This window comes from Rhamphochromis longiceps, linkage group LG3 (genome assembly GCF_057381845.1).
Source record: "Rhamphochromis longiceps isolate RC_006_pf linkage group LG3, R_longiceps_female_GT1.1, whole genome shotgun sequence".
Classification (NCBI taxonomy): Eukaryota; Metazoa; Chordata; class Actinopteri; order Cichliformes; family Cichlidae; genus Rhamphochromis; species Rhamphochromis longiceps.
Genome location: NC_140559.1, coordinates 59,798,500 through 59,814,369, shown reverse-complemented (window position 1 = coordinate 59,814,369; position 15,870 = coordinate 59,798,500). Strand labels below are relative to the sequence as shown.

Genomic DNA, 15,870 nt, shown 5'->3' with positions numbered 1-15,870 from the left:
AGAAAGCTTTAGTCCGCGTCTGTGAATACCCATGTGTGCATACCTGTGTGGATCAGCATGCTTGCATTCCAAAGGTTTCTCCATGTAATGATCTGCTAGGGAGTGTGGGGGGGCCACAGCCCCGTCCTCCAGGGTGTGAAGCGGGTATGGAGGAGATCAAAACTCCAGACATCCAGAGGCCCCCAGAACACAAGAGACCATGGAAGACCAACAGAGGGGCAGCCGCACCACTGTTCCAGTAAGAGCTGAGGAGAGTCCCAGATGAGGGCTCGCCCAGCAGCCGCGGAGCAGAAGTCAGGGGGAGTTGCAGTGACGCGCCCGTGAGCTCCGCCGGCCCCCAGCTGTGCCTGAGTGACCGAGCCCCAGGCCGAGAGGCCGGGGGCACCCCACCTCCAAAGGGGCCCGAGCGAGCCCCAGGCCCCAGGCCCCGACAAGCGGCCGCCAAGGAGTGAGCCGGTGTGTACCCGGACGCCCACCCCCAGACACAAAGAACCACCAACACACCGACACCTGAGGGAGTCCGCCACCGGCAGGGGAAGTGGTGGTGGGTGGAGATAGGCCTCCAAACCTTGGAGGGCCTGAGGTGTCCCAGGAGAGGTGGCGTCTGATACCCAACCTGACATATAGACACAGACATACAGGCACACACAGACACAAACATCCATTCCCACCCTCATGCTCTCATATGCACTTACTCCACACTCAACCAACGTGGAGACAGACATAAAGAGACGCTGTACACACAATCACACTCCCCAAGCGTACTCTACAAACCGGGTCTAGGTACCCTTGCCCCTGGAGGGGGGAATTGCACCCAGACCCAGGTGGTGTTACCCTTTTCCCTGCGGTGGGGAGAGGCAGACCACCCCGACTCCGCAGCAGCAGGGAGGCCCCACACCCCAGACCGCAGTCGGACGGCCAACTCCTCCTACTAGCCCTCCCGCTCCAGCAGGCCGCAGAGAATGGGGGTGGGAGAAGACTCCAAACCTCCCTCCACCCGCTCATTGTAGTGTTGATGCATATGTGTTCTAAGGTGCAAAAAACCCAGGAGGGCATGGAGCTACCTGCCAAGGAGCAGCAGGTAAGCGCATAGTCCCTCCTGCTAGCCCTCAATGACTAAGTGTATTTAAAATTGAGAGGTGGGCAACGACGTCAGGGGTGAGGTATACACCCTGATGGTAATTTGGACTCCGTGATTGTGCCCACCCCCAAGATCCTATATGTATGTGTAATGAGAGTGTGAATAATGTGAATGTCTAAGTTGTGGGATAAAATTGAGGCAGAGGCAGCCAGAAGGGGACAGAGGGGGGGGGGGGGGGGGGGGGGGTCTTCCTTCTCTCACCCCAACCGGTCACAGCAGATGGCCGCCCCGACCTGAGCCTGGTTCTGCCGGAGGTTTCTTCCTGTAAAAAGGGAGTTTTTCCTTCCCACTGTCACCAAAGTGCTTGCTCATAGGGGGTCATATGATTGTTGGGTTCTCTGTATGTATTATTGTAGGGTCTACCTTACAATAATACATACAGCCTTGAAGTGACTGGTGATGTGATTTGCTGCTGAATGAATTGGGAACTAATTGGAAATCTGGATATTAATTAAATAAACCTGCTTTGAGCATCAATTAATTGTTGTTTGAAATTCTTTATAAATATATAAATATAGTGCCACTCTTCTACTGTTTAAATTGCAACTGTTTAAAACTGACTAATTTATTCATACACTTGAGCATAAACACACGCACAGTAAATGGCCTGTATTTGTACAGCGCTTTACTTAGTCCCCAAGGACCCCAAAGAGCTTTACACTACATTCAGTCATTCGCACATTCACACACACATTCACACACTGGTGATGGCAGCTACATTGTAGCCACAGCTGCACTGGGGCGCACTGACAGAACATTGCAGAACCTTCAGCACCTCGTATGAAAAATATTTGACTGTGTGCATGCTTTTAGCACTGTTTGGATTTGAGAAAATCTAAAATAAATCGAAATTTGCTTTTAGAAGTTGTTTTATAAAGTTCAGTGGTATATCATGCATACAATAGGACATCTATTTAGATTTACATCTTCCACAGAAAAAACTGCACATTACTGAAACTTAGTATACTGGACTTTGTTGTTGTCCCACACAGGTTCAATTTCGAGTGGTAGATGGCTCAGTGCTCAGTCAACCAAGATGTTATGATAGTGGGCACAATGAGATAGATAAGCTGCTTGTAAACAGTACTTTTATGCTCTCTTTTTCCATTTGGATAAGAAAGAAAGAACCAGGAAACAAAGGCAAACAAATAATCTGTGCCTTTATCCCAGATTCACATTATAGGAACAGCTGCTCAATGACCACTGTAGTCTTTGCTTACTGCACTTTTATCTAGATCTATGCAAAGTGATCCACTACACCTACTTTTACAGTTAAATCATTTTATGAGCACTGATGCCATTTTAATCTGAGTTTCTACTCAAATACAATCAGTAAAGAAAAACACAGTCTGTGACGTTTGTTTTGAAGGAAAAGGTATTCCCTGCAAATGTTTATCTGTGTGAGACTATTCAGAAAACAGTCATTTTGTTTTATAGGTGAGACACTTGGCCTCTTTTTTCCTTGTTCTACGTTTGTCTTTTGTCCGATTACTCTGGAACACAAGATGGAAAACTGATATTCTCATGTTAAAAATATAGAAAAAGGATTTTATCACCCATAAATGTTAACTTCTCATGCCTCTAAGCACAAGCAGGAGCAGAAGTGCCCTCTGCAGTTTGTGTGTGGAAGTGCAAAAGCTTACAGCACCTGGTATTCCCAGGCAGTGTCCCATCCAGGGCCGTGCAGAGAGCTTTAAAGGGGCGGGTGCTCAAAGTTAAAAAGGGGCACATTGAACCAGGTTGAATAACAACAACACACATTCATCAAGAATCTAATATGGGAAGGGCAGGGCTGTGTTGATCTGAGACTGTAGACATTAAAAAGTCCATAGGAGAGATGGTAGCTGATTAAACAAGTGTCATGAGATAATAACAAAATGCAAAGATTGGTGACAGCGCTTGGAACCATAAGGCAACAAAAACTATGAGAAATAAACTAGACTCTGCCTGTGAATCACTCTTTGCTTCTCTTCTTCCTTCCATCCCATCATTTCATATATCACTCTCTACTTGCTGTCTATCTGAGAACAAGGCACAACTTGTTATTGCAATAAACTATAATCTAATCATCCACACCTAACAACTCAGGCACTTAATCTATAATACACTCAACAAAAATATAAACGCAACACCTTTGTTACTGCTCCCATTCCCAATGGGATGGACGTAGAGACCTAAAATTCATTCCAGATACACAATATAACCATCCCTCCCAAACAGTGGTCACAAATCAGTCCAAATGTGTGGTAGTGGGCACATCTGCTATATTGAGATAATCCATCCCACCTCACAGGTGTGCCACATCAGGATGCTGATCTGACATCATGAGTAGTGCACAGGTGTACCTCAGACTGCCCACAACAAAAGGCCACAGTTCTCCCTCTGAACCACTAGATGTCTCTGTTATCTAAATGAAGACGTGCAGCACAGCAACCACAGCAGCGCTCAGATCACACGTGTCCTGTTATTATGTATAAAAGCATGAAACAGGTGAGACAGGTGGGATCAATATTAATGTTGTGGAAATATATGAAAAAGCAACAGAAGAGTGAAAACATTTCGTGTTTCTAGAAAGATCTTTCAGCTCACAGCTGCTCACAGACTGTATTTACAAGTGACAAACTGCAACTCTACAGTACATCTACAGTATATATCAAATATATTCTGTATTCAAATCTATTGAGTGATGTTTGAAAGTCTTTCCAGGTGAGTTTGATCCAGGAGGGTCTGAAGCCAGAGTCAGACAGAGACTGTGCAGAGACTGTAGAAGGACAGAGCAGCAGCAGAGCAGTCCAGATACACTGATGATCCTCTGTCAGATCCAGAGGGACACACAGGGATGATGCTGGACTCTACATTGTGTCTGACAGTGGAGCTGTTCTCAGAGCAGTTCACTCTGCAGCACTGACAGTCATCTGCACTTCTTCTCATTCCTCTGTCAGTCACTGCTGGATGAAGCTCTCCTCTCCACCTCCCAGTAACATGGCCCAGTCAGAGCGTCTCTACACACAAGCTGCTGCTGCTTCAACCTCTCTGGATCATCAGGACACAGCTCCTCCTCTCTCAGCACACACACCGTCCTGTTTACCACCAGCTCCACCTGCAGAGAGAAGAAGGAAGAGCAGAGGAGATAAACGAGTGTTTCCAGAGACTCTTCATCAGCTGTCAGTCAGTGATGCAGCACATCCAGTATAAAGAGCAGCAGGGACTTCAGTGCTGGGACTGTACTAGGACTCATTGTTGCTTCACTTTTTCTAATCTTTGGATTTTCATTGAAGTTGCTGACAATGTTTTTCCCTCCTAGTTTGAGTTTGGACTTTCATTCATTAGAAGAACCTTGGTGTGTCCACTCTGAGCTCTGTAGGAACCCCAACAACAAGCCCAACAATCCAGATGGACGGTTCCAGCTGTTAACTGGAGGAATTCCATCCAAACATCTGCTCTCACTAAATTCTTCCTCACCTACAGACTGTGTTCTTCACTGCTTTAAACTTGGAAATGAATGCAGTCATTGGTCTGCGTGCTGCTTTGTTCAGAGAGATGATTGGCTGTTGACAGTGTTTGATCAGAGCGTGACAGCTGTTACTATGGTGACCATAAAGGTCAGAAACAGGAAGTGTTTGTGTCCAATCCTGAAGCCTGTCACCATTCTCCTCTCACAGCTTCACTGAGAAGCTGCAGCTTTACAGAAAACACTGGATCTTTGTTTCATACTGACTGTGTTTAGTACAATACTGCTGACAGCACCACCCACTCACTCCATCACTCTACTTACACCAGAGTCTCCAGTCTGTAGTCTGGACTCTGCTGAAGATCAGACAGCTGCTTCACATCTGGATCCTTCAGGTTGTTTCCTCTCAGGTCCAGCTGTCTCAGATGGGAGGGGTTGGACTTCAGTGCTGCTGCCAGATAATCACAGCTGATCTCTGACAAGCCACAGACACTCAATCTGTATAAAGAATGAAAGATGTAAGTTTATTAGACAAAGTGTGAGCTTGAAATCATTCAGTGTTTCATCATCTGTTCAGAGCTGAAGAAGGTTCAGAATGTAGAAGTTTAGAAAATGGAAACTCCAAACAGCTGAAGCCAACAGGAAGCAGCTTCAAACAGGAAACTGTGCAGAGTTTCAGACTATATTTCCTGATGCAGCCAGTTGGATTTTGGAGATTTGAATCTCTGTTCTGTGACTAAGTCCTTGAATCATTTCTTCCAGCTGGTCCAACAAGACAGACTAAGTATTGGACATGTGTTGTGGCTCCATTAGGGGAGCTTCTAAATGTGATGTGATGGCCCCTCTGGGTCTGTCAGGTCACAGGACTGAAGAGAGCTCAAACTGGGCACACAGTTGTTCCAGTCTGGACCAAAGACTCTATACTGGGACTGAGGGACTGCTTTGACTGCACCCACTAGGACTTTTTAAAGGCTTCTGTTTGCACTTTTTCACATACAAATTACAACCTTTAATAGAAACCTATTGGTCAGCATCTTATTAGCCTGCTGTTAGCTTCATTCCACAGAAAACTGAGAGAAACTAACAGAGTTGATAAAGAATAAAGAGAAATGTGCTGATTTAAAGCCTTTGAAGTGCTTCAGATGATCTCTGTCCACTTCTGTCCACTCATTCATTCATGTAAGCTTTCTAATGCAGCTTTGATCTTCACAGTCTGCTTCATGAAACTCATTCTAACCCTGAATGTCAGAGTGTTCCTCCTTCTCTTTCCCATCATTCATGCTGGCAGTGGAGGAGATTTGGATGTTGGACTGTGTTTTGGATGATGTGTGTATGTTTGTGTTGGACTGCTGTCTGTAAAGCAAACGCACATTTTGCTTTGGATTTCAGTGTCAGAAAGACTTTAAGGTGGAATGAAGAGTTGGAGAGTTTCACAGTGAATTATCCAGTGGAGGATTTTTCTTCTTCTTTGAAGGTTTGAAATGTGAACATTGTTCTGCTGCTGTCAATGGACTAAACCAGAGAAGAAAACAGACTTCACCATGAAGATCCTCAGTGTGGATCAGTATAATATCAGCCTGATGTCTGCAGTTTAGTGTCAGCACAACTTTCACATCATATTCATATCAGCACAACTAAAACATGCTGACTGACCTCAGAGTTTCAAGTCCACACCCTGGACTCTCCAGGAAACCACACAGATGCTTCACTCCTGAATCCTGCAGCTTGTTGTTGCAGCTCAGCTCCAGCTCTCTCAGATGGGAGGGGTTGGACTTCAGCGCTGCTGCCAGATAATCACAGCTGATCTCTGACAAACCACAGCTCACCAATCTGTATAAAGAATGAAAGATGTAAGTTTATTAGACAAAGTGTGAGCTTGAAATCATTCAGTGTTTCATCATCTGTTCAGAGCTGAAGAAGGTTCAGAATGTAGAAGTTTAGAAAATGGAAACTCCAAACAGCTGAAGCCAACAGGAAGCAGCTTCAAACAAACACAACAAGAGAAAAAACTCTGAATGTTTCACATTAAAGTCGTACATTTATCATAAAAACAGGACAAAGACTTGAAAAAGTCGTGTTTTTCCTTCCAGGAACCACAAGGCTTCACTTTTAAAGGTGAAGTGTGAAAGAAATGGACATATTTGAAGTCCAACACCTTTTTCCAGTCACATTATTAAAGCAGACAAACTACAAGCTCATTTTCATTCCATCAAGTCATCTTCTGACCTGGACTAACAACACTGGTCTCTATGGCTGTATCCCAATTCAGGGTCTGCAGCCTTAAAGTACGCATTTCAAGGCCGATTACGTCACAGCGGCGTGCTGAAGGCTGTCCCAATTCAAAGGCTGCTCGAAATGCGGCCCTGAAATGCGTCCTTCATTTCCCTGAATTTCAAGGCTGTGTCAGTGTAGACTTCGTGGCCCAACATATCCCAGAATTCATAGCGCGGTGGTGGGTGTGGATAATAACGGCGGATGAGGGGCACCCGAAGAGTAAACTTTAAGTAAGTACTGAATATTATGTCACTTATTTATGTGTAAATGTTTAATAACGAAGAACATTAAAACATTACTGTTGGCCACATGTTGGCAAAGTTATGTGACATTTGTACTAACTTGGTTTTAAAGCCTTTACTTTAAAATATACGCCGTTCAATAGCTGAGCTTAATCTTACAGAGAATGATCAAACCTCAGGTAGAAGCAAACAAAAAAATGAACAAAAGATTTTCTCCTTCATTTCTGTCAAACAAAGCTGTATGACACGTTTCCAGCTGTTAGTATCATGGTTTCTAGGCAACCTGGGCAGCGCAACGGAGGCTAGACCGTCCCATTTCACAAGCCTCGCACTTCCGGCCTTAGCGGTCTTTGAGTACGCGGCCCTTGAGGATCGGTGAGGCTGCGTACTTTAAGGCTGCAGATCCTGAATTGGGATACAGCCCATGTGCAGCTGGCTGTGAGACCAGTGCTCAGGGAGCGTCTACAAAGTGCAACACTGAAAGAACATCACACACTCATTTGCTTCCAGCACTTTCACACAAACATCTACTGTCATTATTGTCACCAAACTCTGTGGATCCTTTATTGCAAATTAAAATGGGATCAAATGGTCAGAAAAAAGAGGGTTATGAGGAAATATGATGAAATGTTTTTTATCAGTTTCTATCAGTTTTATTTGTCATATGCAAGTTAGCACAGGGTCAACATTGCAATGGAATGTGTTTGACGAGCTGCAGTCACTCAGCAGCATGATACAGTAGGAGAAAATATAATAAAATAAAATAAAATAATACAGAAAATAGAAAAATAGTGAGGAGCAAATATTAGAGAGACATGATAAAAGAGAAAAGATGACTAAATATATATATGTATCTATAAATATAAATATATGTACACTAGTGATTAAATAACAAAATCTTGAAAAGAAATATGACAGGAGGGCAGATGGGATATTGCACAGGAATGAGCAGCAGAAAATCACAGTATTGCACTTTTAAATATAAATATCAATAACAATAAAGTGGAGTGACCAGTGCAGATTAAACAGAGTACTTGTGAAGCTGCAGGGTAGCTTCTGAGTGCTGTGTTGTGTGTGTTTAAGTGTTGTGGTTGAGGTGTCGAATGGCTTGGTGGTAAAAACTGTTTTTGAGTCTTGTAGTCCGAGCAGACAGGCTCCTGTAACATCTGCCAGATGGTAACAAGGAGAACAGCTGATATGCTGGGTGGCTGTGGTCCTTGATGATGCTGTGTGCTTTACGGAGGCATCGCTGGAGATAAATGTCCTGAATGGCAGGAAGCCTCGTGCCAGTGATGTGCTCTGCTGCCTTCACCACCCTCTGTAGTGATTTACGGCTGCTGGCAGAGCAGCTTCCGTACCAAACTGTGATGCAGCTCGTCAGCAAGCTCTCAATTACACACCTGTAAAAATTTGAGGTGATGTTGGCATTCATGCTAAACTTCCTCAGCCTCCTCAGGAAGTAAAGCCGCTGGCGAGCTTTCCTGATAGCAGTGTCTGTGTGAAGGGTCCAGGAGAAGTCCTCAGTGATGTTGACTCCAAGGAATTTGAAACTGCTGACCCTTTCGACCTTGACACCGTTGATGTGGATGGGCTGGTGCTCTCTGACTGGTCGTTTCCGGTAGTCCACTATCATCTCTCTAGTTTTGCTGATGTTGAGAGTCAGGTTATTTTCCAGGCACCACTCGTACAGTGCCATCACCTCATCTCTATAGGCCGTCTCATCGTTGTCTGTGATGAGGCCTATGATGGTTGTGTCATCCGCAAACTTGATGATGATGTTGGACTCTTGTTTAGCAACACAGTCGTGTGTGAACAGGGGATATAGGAGGGGGCTAAGCACACAACCCTGTGGCGTACCTGTGTTTAGGATGAGTGGTGAGGAGGTGTGCTTACCAACTCTCACCACCTGGGGCCTGTTTGTGAGGAAGTTTAGAATCCATCTGCACATCGGTGTTCCCAGCCCAAGGTCGACGAGCTTCGTGGCAAGTTTTGAGGGGATGATGGTGTTAAATGCTGAGCTGTAGTCGATGAAGAGCATCCTTGCATATGTATTCCCTTTCTCCAGGTGAGTGAGGGTGGTGTGCGTTGCCAGGGCGATGGCATCCTCTGTGGCTCTGTTTGTCCGATAGGCAAACTGAAGAGGGTCCAGTGTGTCAGGGAGGGATGAGCAGATGTGACCTTTGACCAGCCGCTCCAGGCACTTCATGATGACGGATGTCAGTGCAACAGGACGGTAGTCATTCAGACAGGAGATCACTGATTTTTTGGGAACGGGAATGATGGTGGATGCTTTGAGGGACGTGGGGACCACTGACTGCCTCAGGGAGAGGTTGAAGATGTTGGTGAACACCTCTGCCAGCTCGTCTGCACACACTCCGAGTAGCCGGACTGGGATGCCGTCTGGTCCTGGAGCTTTGTGAGGATTTACCTTTTTAAAGGTCCATCTCACAGCTTCTGTTTTCAGAGTTAGAGTTGCAGCCTCACTGTCCTCCTGAGGGTAGAGGATCTGCTCTCTGTTGTCTAAACGAGCATAGAAGTTGTTAAGCTCGTCTGCAAGAGATGCAGTGGGCTGAACACTGACTGTGTTGACCTTCTTGTAGTCAGTGATGCAGCACAGTCCATTCCACAGTCGCCTGGTGTCAAAGCTGTGGTAGCTGGACTCCATTTTGTCCTTGTAGTCCTTTCTGGCCTTTTTTATGGACTTTCGGAGGTCATACCCGGCTGCTTTATATGCATCAGCATCCCCGGAGTTAAAGGCAGAGGTCCGCACTTTTAGCTTGGAGCGGACGTCTTTATTTACCCAGGGTTTCTGATTTGGATATATGCGAACAGTGGTTTTTGTGATGGTATCATCCATGCACTTTCCAATATATCCAATGACAGAGTCTGTGAGTTCAAATGTTGTGTGTTAGCAGCAAGTTATTGAATCATTTTCCTCAGAAACCAAAAAAAAATGATTGACAAACATGTTTTTACAAACTCAGTGTTGGACTTGGATCAGCAGGATAAGCTGATGTTTAAAGGCATTTGAGTCTCGCTGTATGAGAGTCCAGTTATTACTCAATATTTATGGATGATGTTCTTTCAGTGTTGCACTTTGTAGACGCTCCCTGAGCCTCACAGCCAGCTGCACATGGATCAGCTGACATTACCCAGCATTAGAGGCGGGTGTAAAAAAAATGGATTTTCCTATTTAAATGGTTTTAATTTGAATAAAGCGATGTTGATTCATTCAATCCTGAATCGATTTTTAATATAAATGTATTTTGCCAGAATCTCAGGTTAAAGCTCCCAAAAGTATTTCAACAACAAGCAAACAGATAAAACAGTAAATGAGAGCAGCTAAACACACAAAGATGGAAACACAGAGCGTGGATCGTTCACTCGACGGCACGTACACGGACACGCCGTCGGGGCTGAAAGTGGACAGCTCACAGATCCTGAAGCTGCAGGTTTCATCTGTCTCCAACCAAAACTGAGTGAACCAGCAGCAGAAGAAGATCCAAACTACGCTTTACGTTTGATGAACATCGTCATGAATTCTCTCTGACTTTGACCTTTACATCCTGCACAGCTCTCTCTCTCTCAGTGTACTTCAAGAACAGTTTACCTTCAAAAATCTGTTTCCTGCATTATTCACTGCTTATTACGCACCAGTCTGCTGTTGTGTTCACTGCTGTCGGCCTCCGAAAACAAAGCCTCATTTCTGCTGTTCAATACTGAAGAAATTTAAACCTTTTAAAATGATGAAAGATTACAAACTCTCAGCTGTGTCTGTAATCAAACCTCTGTAACTTTGCTTCCCTGCAGCAGCATCAGCTCATGTTCACACACATGTTGATTCATGGTTTGCTTCAGTTTTTGATGGACTGCAGAATATTTTGAAGGTTATCTGCTATAAAAAGCCAGAACAGGAAAATCTGATTCATGTGTTTCTGTTTGATCCTCAGTGGCTTTGACACAAAGGCCTCTGCTGTGATGATCACACCTCTGATCAAGTCTCACAGTGTCAGCTTTGTTTTTATACATATGGATATGTGCTGATAAATGATCAGAATTACAATATTTCCCATTGTCTGCTGTGTGCCGTGACCTTTGACCTGCTAAAGACAGTCAGCTATGGATTATTCATTGTTGTGTCTGATACTTAGGACTGTGAGGAAGAACACTACACAGTTAATCAGGGTCCCCTCTCTCTGAATCAGGAAAGGTGGGCAGGCCGTGTGTGGGCCGCGGGCCATACGTTGAGTCTCACTGTTTGAAATGTGAACATTGTTCTGCTGCAGTCAATGGACTAAACCAGAGAAGAAGAAAACAGACTTTACCATGAAGATCCTCAGTGTGGATCAGTATAATATCAGCCTGATGTCTGCAGTTTAGTGTCAGCACAACTTTCACATCATATTCATCTCAGCACAACTAAAACATGCTGACTGACCTCAGAGTTTCAAGTCCACATCCTGGACTCTCCAGGAAACCACACAGATGCTTCACTCCTGAATCCTGCAGCTTGTTGTTGTTACTCAGGTCCAGCTCTCTCAGATGGGAGGGGTTGGACTTCAGTGCTGCTGCCAGATAATCACAGCTGATCTCTGACAAACCACAGCCGCTCAATCTGTATAAAGAATGAAAGATGAAAGTTTATTATACAAAGTGTGAGCTTGAAATCATTCAGTGTTTCATCATCTATTCAGAGCTGAAGAAGGTTCAGAATGTAGAAGTTTAGAAAATGGAAACTCCAAACAGCTGAAGCCAACAGGAAGCATCTTCAAACAAACACAACAAGAGAAAAAACTCTGAATGTTTCACATTAAAGTCATACATTTCTCATAAAAACAGGACAAAGACTTGAAAAAGTCGTGTTTTTTCCTTCCAGGAACCACAAGGCTTCACTTTTAAAGGTGAAGTGTGAAAGAAATGGACATATTTGAAGTCCAACACCTTTTTCCAGTCACATTATTAAAGCAGACAAACTACAAGCTCATTTTCATTCCAACAAGTCATCTTCTGACCTGGACTAACAACACTGGTCTCTATGTGCAGCTGGCTGTGAGACCAGTGCTCAGGGACCGTCTACAAAGTGCAACACTGAAAGAACATCACACACTCATTTGCTTCCATCATCCAACCTGAAGAGGAAACAGAGACCCCATCTCCTTCAAAGTAAAAGCTGCTCCTTTTGGACTCAGTATCAAAGAAAGTCTACAGTATAACATAGAAAAGACAGAACAAAGTTTAGGTTGTTTTTAAATTGTGCACAAATGAAACTACACTAAGCTCAATTATGTGACAGACATTTCATCCCATGTCAGTTTGGCCTCATCCTGGGCCGGATTATCCAGCACACACTCTGACCACAGGCCCAGGGGCCACGCACAGCTGGGCTCCATCCAAGAGACAGCAAACAAACCAACACAATAATAAAAAGCACCATGTGATCTTCTTACATCTTCAAGACAAACATAGTAAAAACATGAGCATATTTGTTTCCTGATAAAACGATGTGACAGGTAGAACAGAGTAAAGTGGTGGTGTTACAGCCTTTCTCCCCTCTGCTGCCGAGGCTGTTAGTCTCTCCCAAACTCAGCTACAGGACTTCCAAATGAATGAAAGCAGCAGAAGTGGATTTACAAATGAAAGAGGAAGAGGAGAAGAAGAGGAGAGGGAGGCCACCCTGACCATCACTCCAGCTGAAAACATCACACTTCCATTAAAGTTGGTGAGAAAATGTTGAGCAGGATGAGCTGCTGGCTAATCTGGAGGCTGTAGCAGCAGCTCACAGTCACAGTGGATTTCCACTCATGAAAAAGCTCTGGCTGCTTCATTTCTCATCTCATATCAGAGACTTTAATGCTTCACTGAAGCTGTACTGTGATGCTTCCATATTCCAGTGAGGCCTCCATAATGATTTCAGCTGTTCTGTACACACACTGTGTGCCCTGTATGGCTCAAAGTCTCTGCAGCCTGTTTTTATCTGCTATCATCAGATCTTCATCATCCTCATTCACATCCCTTACACACTCTACAGCCTCATCAGCACTGACTTCATCTTCACTGACTGATGGAGCACAACATGAACCTGTGGAGGCTGAAACACTGTCCTGTCAAACATCTCCCCGTCACCACTCCACTTCTGTCAGCCTTTAAATGAACCCTGCTCAAGTCTGTCACTTCTGTTTGGAGCCAAAAGGAAAAACTGCTGTTCAGTCGTTTGGAAAGACAACATTTCTGAAAGCACTCAAACTTCTTCACATTTGTCTTCAGACACATCCTGAACATGTAGGAACTAAAGAAAGTTTCAAACATCAATCAAAGACCTGAAATATAGAAAAACAACAACAGCCGCAGTCAGTGAACTCACCTCAGAGTCTCCAGTCGACAGTTTGGACTCTCCAGTCCAGCACACAGAAGCTTCATCCCTGAATCCTGCAGCTTGCTCCAACTCATATCCAGCTCGTTCAGATGGGAGGGGTTGGACTTCAGAGCTGAGGCCACAACTTCACAGTGAGACTCTGAGAGTCGACACTGAGTCAGTCTGTGATGATAGAAAATATAAAATGTGTTATTATAAAAGCAGAAAATCTGCATTATAAACACAGACTGAATGTATATGAAGACAAAACAGAGTGAGGTCATAATCTGATGAATCTGCTCTTCACATCTGTGCTTCAGCTCCTCTTACTGTGTTTGACATGACACAACGATTGAGTCTCTCTCAGACCTGCAGACTTTTAATGAGAATCTTTGTTTGGCTTTAATCTGCAGATGAAGGAGGAAGATGGTGTCACATTTAGGCTTCCATAATGTCCACAGTCTGTCACTGAGATCTGATCCAGAGTCAGAGTGAAGACACACATTTGGACTGTTTCCTGTTTTGACTCCAGAACATTTTGAATGAGTTCAGCTCAGTGAAGAGTTCCAGCTGGAAAGATGATCTCTGTTTGCTACCTGCTGTCAGGTACGACTGTTCACGTCCACACGCAGGAAAAACCTGCTGACTGTTACCAAACGGAGCAGAAATCTCATCACTGGACAATAATGATGAATGAACTCAGAGCTGCTGATATCAGATCTGATTTCAGGGGAGCTAAACACAGAAATGATTGGCTCATTTTAGCTTTCTGAGCCATTATCTGCTGGTGTGTCGCTAGTTGGCAGAAAATGATTTGTATTCCTGTTCAGGGCTTCAGTGTTTATGAGTCCAGATCCAGGTGACAGCAAGTCAAAATGATGTTACCTGTCTGTGTCCAGCAGCAGCCTGTATTCACTTTGAATATTGTTATAACCTGACATGGATCAGTTTGCCTTTGATTGGTTTGTAAATGTCACTGTTTCCATTGGACCTGAGTGACGTACAAAGACAGAGAGGGAGAGAAAGGAGAGAGAGGATGGAGACAGCAAAGAGAGAGCAAACACAAACAGGTGAGAGTGGACAGGTGACCAAGGTCAGCAACCAATCAGAGAGCTTCTGTTTGACCCACAGTCACTGATGATGACTGCACATAACCAAGCAGTGTGTTACTCTGATATCAAATATGGATCCTGCTCTTATAATAATGATCATCAGGTGATATTATTGTGTTATTTTGTAGCTGAATACGATGTTTGTGTGATTATCAGTGAAAGAAGCAGTGAGGAGGATGGAGAGAGAGAGAGAGGACAGAGGGTGAAGTTAGAAACACTAAAAGGATTTTTCATGGATTTCATGGATGATTTGAGTGATTTCCAGCAGGACACTTAAACATATCAGTGGACGTCATAAAGAACATATTCACTGATATGAAACGTGTCATTGAACAGGATTAATATCAGTGGAAACATGGTGGAAACAGCTGTGACTGCATGGATGTGACACACTTCAAATCTGTTCTCCACTCTTGGATTTGGGATCCATGGAGCTGCTGCTGAGTCTGTACAATAAAGGAATGGTGTGGAAGGTTGCAGCGTACGGACACAAACACTTTGTGGTTACAATCTGATTTTATTTTCAACATTAAACTACTAACCTACACTGATCAATGATGCTAATGATCACATCTGGACTCACCCAGCCTTTCTGCAGTTCCTCACAGCTGGAATCAGTCTCTGTCGTCCCCGCTCTGATGTGTTGTACTTCAGCAGGTCCAACTCATCCAGAACCTCCTCTGACATCTGCAGCATGAAGGCCAGAGCTGAGCACTGGATCTCAGAGAGTTCCTTCTCTGATCTGTTCTCTGACTTCAGGAACTCTTGGATCTCCTGATGTACTGAGAGGTCGTTCATCTCCATCAGACAGTGGAAGATGTTGATGCTTCTGTCAGGAGAGATTTCATCACTGTTCATCTCCTTCAGGTTGTTGATGACTCTCTGGATGGTTCCTGGACTGATCTCTGTCTGACCCAGCAGACCTACTAAGAGTCTCTGGTTGGACTCCAGACAGAGGCCATGAAGGAAGCGAACAAACAGGTCCAGGTGGCCATTTTTACTCTGGAGGGATTTCTCCATGGCTCTCCTCGGGAAATCATCCAGAGATGATTCATCCAGAGATGGTTTAATGTGGGGAAACCGAAGCAAATTAGTATAATCATGATAGTCAAAATCAAAGTCAGAATCATAACAAAAATCTCCCAGGAAGTCTTCCACTACCTCTGTCTTCCTGTTGGTGTGACAGTGGAACATGTAGACAGCAGCCAGAAACTCCTGAATGCTCAGATGAACAAAGCTGTAGACTGGTTTCTGGAAGATCACACACTCTCTTTTGAAGATCTCTGTACAAACTCCTG

General features: G+C 44.3%; 1 protein-coding gene and 1 long non-coding RNA gene across 2 annotated transcripts in view; both read right to left on the bottom strand.

Moving 5' to 3' along the window:
• Nucleotides 1-15,868, bottom strand: part of LOC146675491 (NACHT, LRR and PYD domains-containing protein 1-like) — a 154,453-nt gene extending 138,585 nt beyond the window's left edge. Inside the window, exons 1-5 of the mRNA XM_085400548.1 lie at nucleotides 15,156-15,868; nucleotides 13,470-13,643; nucleotides 11,547-11,723; nucleotides 6,246-6,422; nucleotides 4,917-5,090 (exon numbers count right to left, since the gene is read on the bottom strand). Of these exons, the coding sequence (XP_085256674.1) occupies nucleotides 4,917-5,090; nucleotides 6,246-6,422; nucleotides 11,547-11,723; nucleotides 13,470-13,643; nucleotides 15,156-15,766 (1,313 nt within the window). The 5' untranslated portion in view covers nucleotides 15,767-15,868. The remainder of the gene's footprint in view (nucleotides 1-4,916; nucleotides 5,091-6,245; nucleotides 6,423-11,546; nucleotides 11,724-13,469; nucleotides 13,644-15,155) is intronic.
• LOC146675489 (uncharacterized) overlaps nucleotides 1-15,870 on the bottom strand; it is a 129,538-nt gene that overhangs the window by 105,708 nt on the left and 7,960 nt on the right. The gene's annotated exons all lie outside the window — the stretch shown is intronic.